The sequence below is a fragment of the Sciurus vulgaris genome (genome assembly GCF_902686455.1).
Source record: "Sciurus vulgaris genome assembly, chromosome: 15".
Lineage (NCBI taxonomy): Eukaryota > Metazoa > Chordata > Mammalia > Rodentia > Sciuridae > Sciurus > Sciurus vulgaris.
This window is the reverse complement of record NC_136476.1, coordinates 4,383,119-4,395,274: the sequence shown is the minus strand read 5'-3', so window position 1 is coordinate 4,395,274 and position 12,156 is coordinate 4,383,119. Positions and strand designations below refer to the sequence as shown.

The following is a 12,156-nucleotide window of genomic DNA, read 5'->3' as shown; positions in this document are numbered from 1 at the left end:
ATTTTAAAGATAAGAAGCAGATTTGAAAAATCAAAACTTGATCAAATTGTGTAAATTTTATAAAAGACCTATTTAGCTCAACCTCTCACAACTTACATTACAAAAGAAACAAAAATATTTTACCTTTATCTATAACCTCTTTCCATTCAGAACCAAATTTAAGACAGTACATTCTCACACCACTGAAATCTAGCTTCTGTTTTTCTTTAAAATTAAGGTCAACCTCCTCTTAACCACTAATCCAAAAGGCTTTTTTTCTTTCAACCACATCTTGGTTTTCTCAATACATTTCTGACTTCAATGGCTTCTTTATCTAACCCTCCTAAAAATGTAGCTGCTGTTGCCACACCTTCCCTGAGAATGCCAATACCATTTACTGTATTCCTCCTCTAAGAATACAGCTAATCCTTTCATGTTTAGAAATTCAACATTTATCTAAACCAGAGCAAATCATAATTATGTGGTGATATTCTATCTGATAGTTTTATGTCCTAAGGAGCAATACAGGAAGATCTTTTCAGTATAACCTGAAAGAAACATTTAAATGATTGAATCACAATAAAAGTGAGCTGCATCCATTTTTTAGTTACTGATTATTATATGTGAACAGGTAACAATAAGGGTTATAATCATTCTCTATTATTTGAAATAACAGGAAAAGAGATATGGAAAATGAAACTAACACATATACTATACAAAGGTAGTCACTTTACTAGCAACTTTTAACCTTTTCCATTAAACTTTGATTAAGCAGAAAAATCATCTGCCATGAATTTTAATTCCTTTCTTCCTTTCATCTTGGATAAGGTTGTTAATGTACCATAACATGGCCAAAAAGACCTAAACATGACCAGGACCCATTTATGATCAACCAATGAATAACTGCAAGTTGAATTAATTTAATGAACCAACAAAATCCCAATAAATGTTAAAGACTAGAACGCTAAATGATATGAAGATAATCACTGCTCAATTTAAATACAGAAACTGGAAACCAACACTACTTTTTACTTAAAATGCTTCTACAGTCATAAGATATAAGACCCATTTCAGCACACAACCGAATAAATAAACCTCAGTGATAAACACTGAGTTTACAAGGCCAATATGTCAGAAATTATCTCCCACTTACTTTAGCTAACAGCATTGTATCTCTGGCAAAAGTATCTTAATGAATGACTGGAGTACTGTAGTTCTAATTTTTACTTAAACTTTTTAAATCTTTTTTTTTTGGGGGGGGGTGCTGGGGATTGAATCTCTTGTCATCAAGCTACAAACCCCCAGACTCCCTACATGTACCTATATTTTATGTTCATTTAAAATTAAATTATCTGTTGTGAATTTTACTCCCTCTCTTCCCTTCACCTTGGTTGGAAGAACTCTTCAACATTCCAAATCATTACAGAAAGCTTAGCCCACATGTTTACATTCTCTCAAAACCTGAAGAGTAACTCCATTATTAAAAGTTCTTGATAATATTGTTACAATGATGACAATTTGGATAATCTTTATCTAATTTTATTTTATTTTTTTGAAATTCTGGAGCTCAAACCCAGGGTCTCACATGCACTAGGCAAGTATTCTACCACTGGGTTATATCCCTAGCACAGTTATATTCCCACACAAAACTTTTATATAAAATTCAGAAAGGACAGTCCTAGCCTCAATCACTTAAAACTTTTAAAATATCAATAAGTAAACAAATACCTTTTTGTGCTCTTCATATTCTAATTTACTTAGCAACAATGCCTTCTCAAGATCTGCTTCAAACATTTCAGATGTCAGCTAAAAAAAAAAGTTTCACAATAAAGTGATGACAGCATCATACCACTATTACACCACATTAGTAAAACAACATGACACGTGACAATATGGAAAAGAAAACAAGTAGTGGTTCAATTTGTCTCTAAACTTTTTGTTTCGTTTTGTTACTAAAGATTGAACTCAGGGGCACTCAATCACTGAGCCACATCCCCAGCCCAATTTTGTATTTTATTCAGAGACAAGATCTCAATGAGTTGCTTAGCACCTCGCCATTGCTGAGGTTAGCTTTGAACCCACAATCCTCCTGAGCCACTAAGATTACAGGAGTGAGCCACTGAGATTACAGGAGTGCGCCACTGCGCCCAGTGTCACTAAACTTTTAATCCATATTTCTGACATTTACTTATGGAAAGGGAATTTGTTGTTATTTTCAATTATGTCTTTTATTCTAATATTCAAAAAATAAGTTAGTGGGCAGGAGAACATATTAAAAAGTTAGAAGTCTTGCAAAACATCATTACTATTTTTCATGTTAACTCAAAGAATTTAAATAATAAGGCAAATGATTCTAAACAAATGATAAAAACTAAATGAAATGGGAATTTTAAATTAAAAAACATGGCTCTCCCCACCATCTGATTATAATTGTAGCAACTGAGAGCTTAAATTTACTTTTTGTTTTCCCAGCACTGTAGACCAAACCCACAGCCTTGTGTATACTGGAAAAGCACTCTAACACTAAATTATAAACTCAGTATAAAAGTAAACAATACTGATTTAAACTTCAGATTCTGAAAACAACAACAACAAAAAAGTCACTGTAATCAGCCATCCTGATAAAAAGTGAATTTTAATTGAGAGATGTGGAAAAAACTAAACTTTGAGAGATCACAGAGATGCAAAACTTAAATACCTGCTCTACCTATGCTAGCTACAACTTTGGACAAGTTACCAAACTTCTCTGGATTCCATTTTCCTCATATGTAAAGAAGAAATTGGAATATTAACCTTACAGTGTAGTTCGAATGATTTAAAGTTGCAATTCAGGGCTGGGGAGATAGCTCAGTAGGTAAAGTGCATGTACAAGGCCCTTGGTTCAATCCCCAGCACCAAAAAAAAAAAAAAAGTTGCAATACATGTGGAGTACCTAGCATAGTATCCGCCTGATATAAAAAACAGTACTAATTAGAACTCCCTTCCTACCTTAGAAGGAAAGCTCTCCCATATTCTTAAACAGAATTAATATTGTCAAAATGTCCACACTACCAAAAGTGCTATGCAGATTTAATACAATTCCTATTAAAAGTCCAATGACATTCTTCACAGAAATAGAAAAGGCAATCATGAAATTCATTTGGAAAAATAAGAGGCCCAGAATAGCCAAAGCAATCCTTATTGAGAAAAGTGATGCAGGAGGCATCACAATACCAGATGAATATTATACTATAGAACTACAGTAACAAAAACAGCATGATATTGGCACCAAAACAGACATGAAGACCAATGGTACAGAATAGAAGACACAGAGACAAACCCACCTAAAAATAGTTATCCTAGACAAGGCACTCTAACATATATTGGAGAAAAGATAGCCTCTTTAACAAATGGTGTTCACAAAATTGGAAATCCATATGTAGCAAAATGAAATTAAGCCCCTTTCTCTCATCCTGCACAAAACTCAACTCAAAGTGGATCAAGCACTTAGAAAAAGTAGGCCCAGCTCTCCATCATGTCAGCTTAGGAACTGAGTTCCTCAACAACTCCTAAAGTGCAAGAAGTAAAATAAAAAATCAATAAATGGAATAGTAACAAACTAAAAAGCTTTGTCACAGCAAAGGGAACAATAAGAACATTAAGAGAGAGCCTACAGGATGGGAGAAAATCTTTGCCACCTGCACCTCAGATAGAGCATTAATCTCCAGGAGGAACTTCACAGAAGAAATATGAATGGTCACAAATATATGAAAAAAAAAATTTTTTTTTTTTTTTTAAAATTCAGGAGATCCAAGATGGCAGACTAGAGGAAGGCTGTATTTGTTGTTGCTCCATAACTCAAGATTCAAGCAGAGGAAATACTGTTTTTCTGCCCACCAATCCCCTGCTGTTTACCCTATTCATCAGCCATGATCACTCACCCTCAGACAGCATACCGCCTGCCTTTTGAATGCAGATCACTCACTGATTTCACCTATCATCCACCATTTGCCGCTTCTACATGCCCATCGACCACCTTTCACCCACCCATCACCCATCATCTGACGTCTACCCACAGATTGTCTGCCATTAACCTGCAGACTGCCCACAGACCGCTGGAAGTCCACTGTCACAGTACCAACAGGTTTGGTTACATGCAGCTGCCACCATCTTGGAACAACAATCCAGGGCCTGCGGGTTTGCCGCCACCATATTGAGGCAAGGCCAACTCAGTCTGGGGACTCAGGCCAGGGTCTTGAGATGTATTGGGGTACCTGCAGGTCTGGTTGCACCTGAGGTCTTTCTGCTCTGTGTGGTAGTGGCTGCCATCTGGCTGCTTAGTTGCAGGGTTGCTCCTTTGTGTGAACGTATCCCTAGTGGTGGTCTCTCTGCAAGTTCAAAGGGCACTAATATCTTGGCACTGCAGCAAGACAGGGCCTGGGGAAGCTGAAGTCCAGGTCCATCAGATTGCAGCTGGGTTTTCGTGGGCCAGTCTGGGTCTGGCAAGCCTGTGGAAAACTGGAGATGAAGGGCAGTTTCCTGTGGGGAGCACAGGTTGAAGAAACTGGAGAAAACCTGGCTGTCTCCAGCTCAGAGTCCTGAAGTGTGCAGAGACAGAAGGGGCTAGCTACAAAGGGTGGGAGGACTGTAAGAGTTGTGAGGGCATTTTGCTATCAGTTCACTCATCCAACCGGTCTGGCACTCACTGGACTGGACCTAACATCAAACTTCAGATGACCCCACCTATTGGTGGAGAAGGGAAACTAAGAAAATTTTTGAAAGCCAACAGAAGCAATCATTCAATTTTCCATTGAGACATCTTTTTTTTTTCTTTTTTTCTTTTTCTTTTTTTCTTTTTTTGCCCTCTCTCTCATAATCTACCACCTTTGAATCCGAATATTTTTCATGCATCAATTTATTGAGGAATGGGATGTCTGAATAGTATATGGCAGTTTTGTTGTGTATACTTATATTTTTACTTTTTTAAAAAAAAAACCTGTACATATTATTTTCTCTTACCTCCCTGTCTCCCTGAATTCTCTTTCTCACTTCTCTCATACTAACAGCCAACTTCTACTAATTCCTCCCTTGCTCTTACAATAAATTTTTACCTCTATCTTCTCTCCCCCTCCCTCATAAACATCACATCTTACACTAACTACTTCTATTTCCTCACTGCCTATCATTTGAAATGCTAAACCCTTTTAGCAAATTTACTCTTTATATTGTAGACAATAATTGAATACTTCATTTCTGTCTATTGTGACAAAACTGTAAACAACTTAATAGGAGCATTTTGGTTTAAGGTGGTATATAGTGTGCATTGGGGGCTGTTAATATTGGTCTCCCCCTTAAAGGTAAGGAAGCCTTCAAGGACACTAAAAGCCTACAGAATCTGTACTGCCTTGACTCCATACCATTAGATGAGAAGACACACAAACAAGAAAAAACAAGCAAAGTTCCACAAACAAACCAAGATGTTCCAACAATAGAATCCACAGACAACACAGAAGAAATGTCAGAGAAGGAGTTTAGAAAATACATAGTTAGACTGATCTTCGAAATAAAGGATGGTACTGGAGAGAAAATACAGGAAGTAAAAGATCACTTCAATAAAGAGGCAGAGATTTTAAAAAGGAAATCTCAAAGCCCTAGAAAAAGAAGAACAAATCAATACTCAAAACAGCAGAAGATAGGAAATAATGAAAATCAGAGCTGCAATTAATGAAATGGAAACAAAAGAAACAATTGAAAAAATTGACAAAAAGTTGGTTCTTTGAAAAAATAAATCAATAAACCCTTAGCCACACTAACAAAGACAGAGAAAACTCAAATTACTAAACTTCGTGATGAAAAAGGAAATATCATGATGGATACTACTAAAATACAGAAGATAATTAGAAACTATTTTGAAAATGTATACTCAAATAAAATAGAAAAACTTGAAGACATCAACAAATTTATAGAGATATACAATCTACCTGAACTGTTGCAGGACATACACAATTTAAACAGATCGATTTCAAGCAATGAAACAGAAGACACCAGCAAAAGCCTACCAATCAAGAAAAGCCTGAGACCAGATGGATTCTCAGCTAAATTCTACAAAGCCTTTAAAGAAGAATTAACACCAAAATGCCTCAAATTATTCCATGAAAGAGAAAAGGAGGGAACCCTTCCAAACTCAATCTATGAGGCTAGAATTACCCTGATACCAAAACCAAAGACACAGACACATCTAGGAACGAACACTTCAAACCAATATCCCTGATGAACAACAGATGCAAAATTTCTCAATAAAATTCTGGTAATAAAAACATATTAAAAAGATAGTGCTCCATGACCAATTGGGGTTCATCCCAAGGCTGCAAGGTTGGGTCAACTAATGGAAATCAATAAACATAATTCATCACATCAACAGACTTAAAGAATCATAGGATCATCTCAATAGATGCAGAAAAAGCATTTGACAAAACACAGCACCCCTTCAAGATCAAAACACTAGAAACACTAGTAGTAGGAGGAACATACCTCAAGATTGTATAAGCCTTTTATGCTAAGCCCATGGTCAACATCATTCTAAATGGGGAAAAATTGAAAGCATTCCCCCTAAAAACTGGAATAAGATAGGGATGCCCTCTTTTCACCACTTCTATTCAACATCATCCTTGTAACTCTAGCCAGAGCAATCAGAGAGACAAAAGAAATTAAAGGGATATGAATAGGAAAAGAAGAAGAAAAACTATCACTATTTGTCAAGGACATGGTTCTATACAGAAGATCCAAAATATTCCACCAGAAAACTTCTAGAACTCATAAATGAATTCAGCAAAGTAGCAGGATATAAAATCAACACCCATAAATCTAATGCATTTCTATACTCAGGGACAAATCCTCTGAAAGAGAAATAAAGAAAACTACCCCATTCACAATAGCCTCAAAAAAATAATAAACTATTTGGGAATCAATCTAGCAAAAGAGGTGAAAGACCTCTACAATGAAAACTACACAGGGCTGGGGTTATAGCTCAGTGGTAAAACACTTGTCTTACATGTGTGAGGCACTGGGTTTGATGCTCAGCACCACATAAAAATCAAATAAATAAAATAAAGGTATTGTAAAAAAGTAAAAAGGTATTGTAATAAAGTAAAAATTTTAAAAAAGAAAACTATAGAACATTAAAGAAAGAAATTGAAGGAGATCTTAGAAGATGGAAAGATCTCCCATGCTCCTGGATAGGCAAAATGAATATTTTCAAAATGGCCATACTACCAAAAGTGTTACACAGATACAATGCAATTCCTATTAAATTCCAATGACATTTCTTATGGAAATAGAAAAAGCAATCATGAAATTCATTTGGAAGAATAAGAGACCCAGAATAGTCAAGGCAATCCTTAGTAAGAAGAGTGAAGCAAGGAGGTATCATACTCCCAGACCTTAAACTATACTACAGAGCAATAGTAACAAAAACAGTGTGGTATTAGCATCAAAATAGACATGTATACCAGTGGTACAAAATAGAAGACTCAGAAACAAACCTACATAAACACAGCATCATCTCATACTAGACAAAGGTGCCAAAAATATACATTGGAGAAAAGATAGCCTGGAAATCCATATGTAACAAAATGAAATTAAATGTCTATCTCTTATCCTGCACAAAAATCAACTCAAAGTGGGTCAAGGACTTAGACACTAGAGCAGAGACTCTGGGCCTAATAGTAGGTCCAAATCTTCGTCATGTCAGGTTAGGAACCGAATTCCTCAACAAGACTCCTGAAGCACAAGAAGTAAAATTAAGAATCAATAAATGAAAAAAAAAAAAAAAATCAATAAATGGAGCCAAGCATGGTGGTGCACAACTGTAATCCCAGCAGCTAATAAGGCTGAGACAGGAGGACTGCAAGTTACAAAGTCATTCTCAGAAACTTAGTGAGGCTCTAAGTAACTTAGCAAGACCCTGTGCTCTAAATAAAATATAAAAAGGGCTGGGCATGTGGTTCAGTGGTTGAAGTCCCTGGGTTCAATCCCTAGTTTAAAAAAAAAAAATCAATAAATGGAATGGATTCAAACTGAAATGTTTTTCCTCAGCAAAGGAAACAATAACATGAAGAGAGCCTACAGAATGAGAAAAATATCTTTACCACATGTACCTCAGTTAGAGCACTAATCTACAGGATATATAAAGAACTCAAAAAACTTAACACCAAAAAAACAAATAACCCAATTGATAAATGGGCTAAGGAACTGAACAGACACTTCACAGAAGAAGAAATACAATCGATCAACAAACTTCTGAAAAAATATTCATCATCTCTTGCAATTAGAGAAATGCAAAGCAAAACTACTCTAAGATTTCATGTCACACCAGTCAGAATGGCAATTATCAAGAATATAAGCAATAATAAGTGTTGGTGAGAATGTGGGGAAAAAGGTACACTCATTCATTGCTGGTGAGACTGCAAACTGCTGCAACCACTCTGGAAAGCAGTATGGAGATTCCTCTGAAAACCACCATTTGACCCAGTTATCCCACTCCTCAGCATATACCCAAGGACTTAAAATTGGCATACTATAGTGACACGGCCACATCAATGTTTATAGCAATTCAATTCAAAATATCTAAGCTATGGAACCAACTTAGGTGCCCTTCAGTAGATGAATGGATAAAACAATGTAATATGTGTACACAATGGAATATTTCTCAGACATAAAGAATGGAGTTATGTCCTTTGCCGGTAAATGGATAGAACTGGAGACTGTCCTGCTAAGTGAAATAAGCCAATCCCAAAAAACCAAAGATCGAATTTTCTCTCTGATATTCCAATGTTAACACATAATAAGTGGGGAGAGGGAAGAATAGACATTTAATGGATTAGACAAAGAGGAATGAAGGGAAGGGAATGGGGATGGGATTAGGAAAGACAGTAGGATGAATCAGATGTAAATTTCATATGTTCATATGTGAATACACAACCAGTTTAACTCCACATCATGTACAACCAAAAAAATAGGAAGTTATACTTCATGTATGTATGATAGGTCAAAATACATTCTACTGTCATGAAAACTAAACAGAACAAATAAGAAATAAAATATCCAGTCTGATTTTTCATTGCAGGCAAACTATTTTTCTTCAGTGCATATATTTATAGTAACATTTCCTTATTTCTCATTCTTCAAATTAAAATTTTAAAAGACCTAAAGTTGGCTTTAGTTTTTTCAAGCTTAAATTTAAATCTAAAGATTAAAGAAACTTTTGTCAACATTATCTTTAACATCTTTCTTCATTCTACTGATTTTAGGAACACTAATTGTTTCTCTGATCTCATTTCAGTGTTCTCTAATCTATCATGTAAATTTTATTGACAAAATTTATCACAAATTTTCTTTCATATTACTGTCTCAATTTTCTTCCAGGTATATTTAGTTCTTCTAATGATGTTTTTAAAAAATCTGATATTACTTATTTCTTAAATTTTTAAATTCACCAATCTCCCTTTCAAATCCTGTTTCTCACCCACTTTTTCATTTCAGTCCATTATCTTATCTCACCTTGTTATATAACTATCCCCCCCACCTTGGCTTTTATAAAATGTTCTAGTCCTTGATTGTTATTAAAATTAATTTCTGTTACAGTAAATCTTTTCCAAAGGATGTTTTCCCTCTGGATACTAAGGACAATATTCTTTTCCTATTCTGTGCCAGAAACTTTTCTTTAGCTGACATGAGATTAATCATGAGGTTAATCTCATAAGGTACAATGGATCTTCTTTACTGTCTAGTACTGGTTGCTCCTTAATTCTTGCTCTCAGATTTAATGCTGAGGTTTAGTTCATCAAAATTTGCATTATCAATCTAGTGATTTAAGAATAGATTTTATTTTGGCATAATTTCCCTTTTGTTTGAAATAAGCTGCCACGTATCAGGTAAAGTTTTTTGTCAGATTCAGCTCTTTATACTTGTATTTCTTCTAGTGCTGTATTCCTACTGTGTCCGGGAGAACACACACCACATACTGTTTACTTTTTGCCTACTACAGTTACTTCCTGATTCCTCCAAATGTAGCTACTTTTGAAACTTATGACTCCTCACAGTAAAATACAATCCAAGTGACATACTGTCTATTGGTTCCAAGGCCTGTACTTATCTCTTCCTCATCTCTTGGTGTAATTATTCAAGGTTCTATTCTATTTTCCATGGCCCTGATTATTTTCCTCCAGGTGAGACTTCTAAATAAGGTACCAGGTCTTTCTACATGACCCATAAATAGTGTACTCAGGAGAAATTTCTGGTCCTTGCATTACATCCTTATAGCATCAGAGTCAATTCAACTTAATTACTTTTCAGAATTACCAGGTCATTGTGACAGCAATCAGTGGAAGGAGAAGAAAGGATATCAGATACCTGTACTAAAGTTCCCATATTGCATGAAATTGATTCTGGTGAATTTTGAGTTTTTCTTCAGTTTTCTAGTAACCTTCAGGCCATTAGGAGAAATTCTCTCTGGTGAGGACACTGGTAGCTACTACTGTCTAAAAAAGCAGCTTATTATAAGATTTACACTTTAAATTAAGAATTAGTCACAATGAATATCATGTAAGAGAGAAAAAGAAACCAATCCCTAGAAATAGTACAAGATGCTTTATCCAATCAATGTCTAGAGACATTACTGCACAGGTCTAGAGTAATAACTGACCCTCATAAAGATGGGCCTAACGCAATTCAAAATCCTAAAGAAAATGTTACAATTAACATAGTTTATGTTAAAAGCTTATTACAGTGTTATCTACTTCTCTTAGAACTAATATCCTAAGATAGGAATAGCCACTCTAACAGACCAAACATCTGCTAGAACAATATCTATTCCCTATTGATCAAACAATAGATAGCAAATAAACAACCTTTCATTTCCTATACATATAGCATCTCCTAGAGTACATTCCAGGCTTAGTCTGTTATTTTTCTGCACACAACAAAAAAATTATTGGTCTTAATAAATTAATTTGTGTGGTTGCTATTAATGGTATTAAATAAAATTATAAAACAACAAAATGTCATGTAAGTAGGTTAAATAAACAAATGCTATCAACAATATTATATCAAGGTTAAAAAAGGAAGCTCCCCTCAAAGTTCTTTTTATACAAAACTGTCAAGTAAGTATTATAGACCTCTAGCTCTATAAATGTGTCTTTTAAAATTTAAAATAATTTAATCTTGTTCTTCTACCCTTCCTTTCTTCATCAAAAAGCAGATGGGTTTTTAAAAAAAAAAAAAAAAAAAAAAAACCAACCACACACACAGTGCTAGGGATGTAGTTCAGGGGTAGAGTATGTGTTTATGTTGATCCCCAGTGCCAAAAATGCCCAAAATGACAACAAAACACCACGATAGGACTGCTTTGAAGTACCAAAACTAACATAAATGATAAATGAATCAATCAGTTTTTCTAGTAGATTAAAAAAAATCTGTTATTAGAAGCAGCAAACAGGACAGGGTTTGTAGCTCAGTGGTAGAGTGCTTGCCTACCATGTGTGAGGCACTGGGTTCAATCCTCAGCACCACATAAAAATAAATAAAGGATGTGTCCATCTACAACTTAAAAAAAAAAAAAAAACACAGCCAACACATGTCAATGAATCTAACACAAAGTGCTCCTCAGAACAAGGGCAATATAAATTCAGATGCACTGCCACCTTAAAAATTTTCCAAATCACTGAAAAAGAGAGTAAAATTATTTACTTAGCTGTACCTGTTCATCTCTTTGTCTCCACTCTTGCCAATTTTCTTCTCGTGAATCTTTCTGTACCGGGTTTGACAATGAAAGCTCATGTTGCGTGTTACAAATGGCATGGGAGGATTTCTGGGGAATTTTCTTAAAAGCAAGATTCCTGAGCTATAAAACAAACACAAAATATCTTATACCTTGATTAATGATTTTTCTTGGAATTTGAAAAGATAAATGATATTTTTAAACTTCTACTGTATTCACTGTGTTAACTCACACAACAAAAATAATTTGTAGATTTAATTTAAACTTTTTTTCATTTAATTTTTTGAGACAGTCTTACCCAAGCTGACCTTAAATTCCTGGGTTCAAGTGATCTTCTTGCCTCAGTCTCCTAAGCCAGCATGAGTGACTAGTTTAAGGTGGTTTACTTTTTTATTTTTCTTGCAGTGCTAGGGATCAAATCC

General features: G+C 35.0%; 1 protein-coding gene across 3 annotated transcripts in view; it reads right to left on the bottom strand.

The window, feature by feature from the left end:
* Window positions 1–12,156, bottom strand: part of GKAP1 (G kinase anchoring protein 1) — a 58,929-nt gene that overhangs the window by 36,682 nt on the left and 10,091 nt on the right. For all 3 annotated transcript variants that reach the window (XM_079112331.1, XM_079112332.1, XM_079112333.1), the window contains exons 4-5: window positions 11,714–11,857; window positions 1,708–1,785 (exon numbers count right to left, since the gene is read on the bottom strand). In XM_079112331.1, the coding sequence (XP_078968457.1) occupies window positions 1,708–1,785; window positions 11,714–11,857 (222 nt within the window). The remainder of the gene's footprint in view (window positions 1–1,707; window positions 1,786–11,713; window positions 11,858–12,156) is intronic.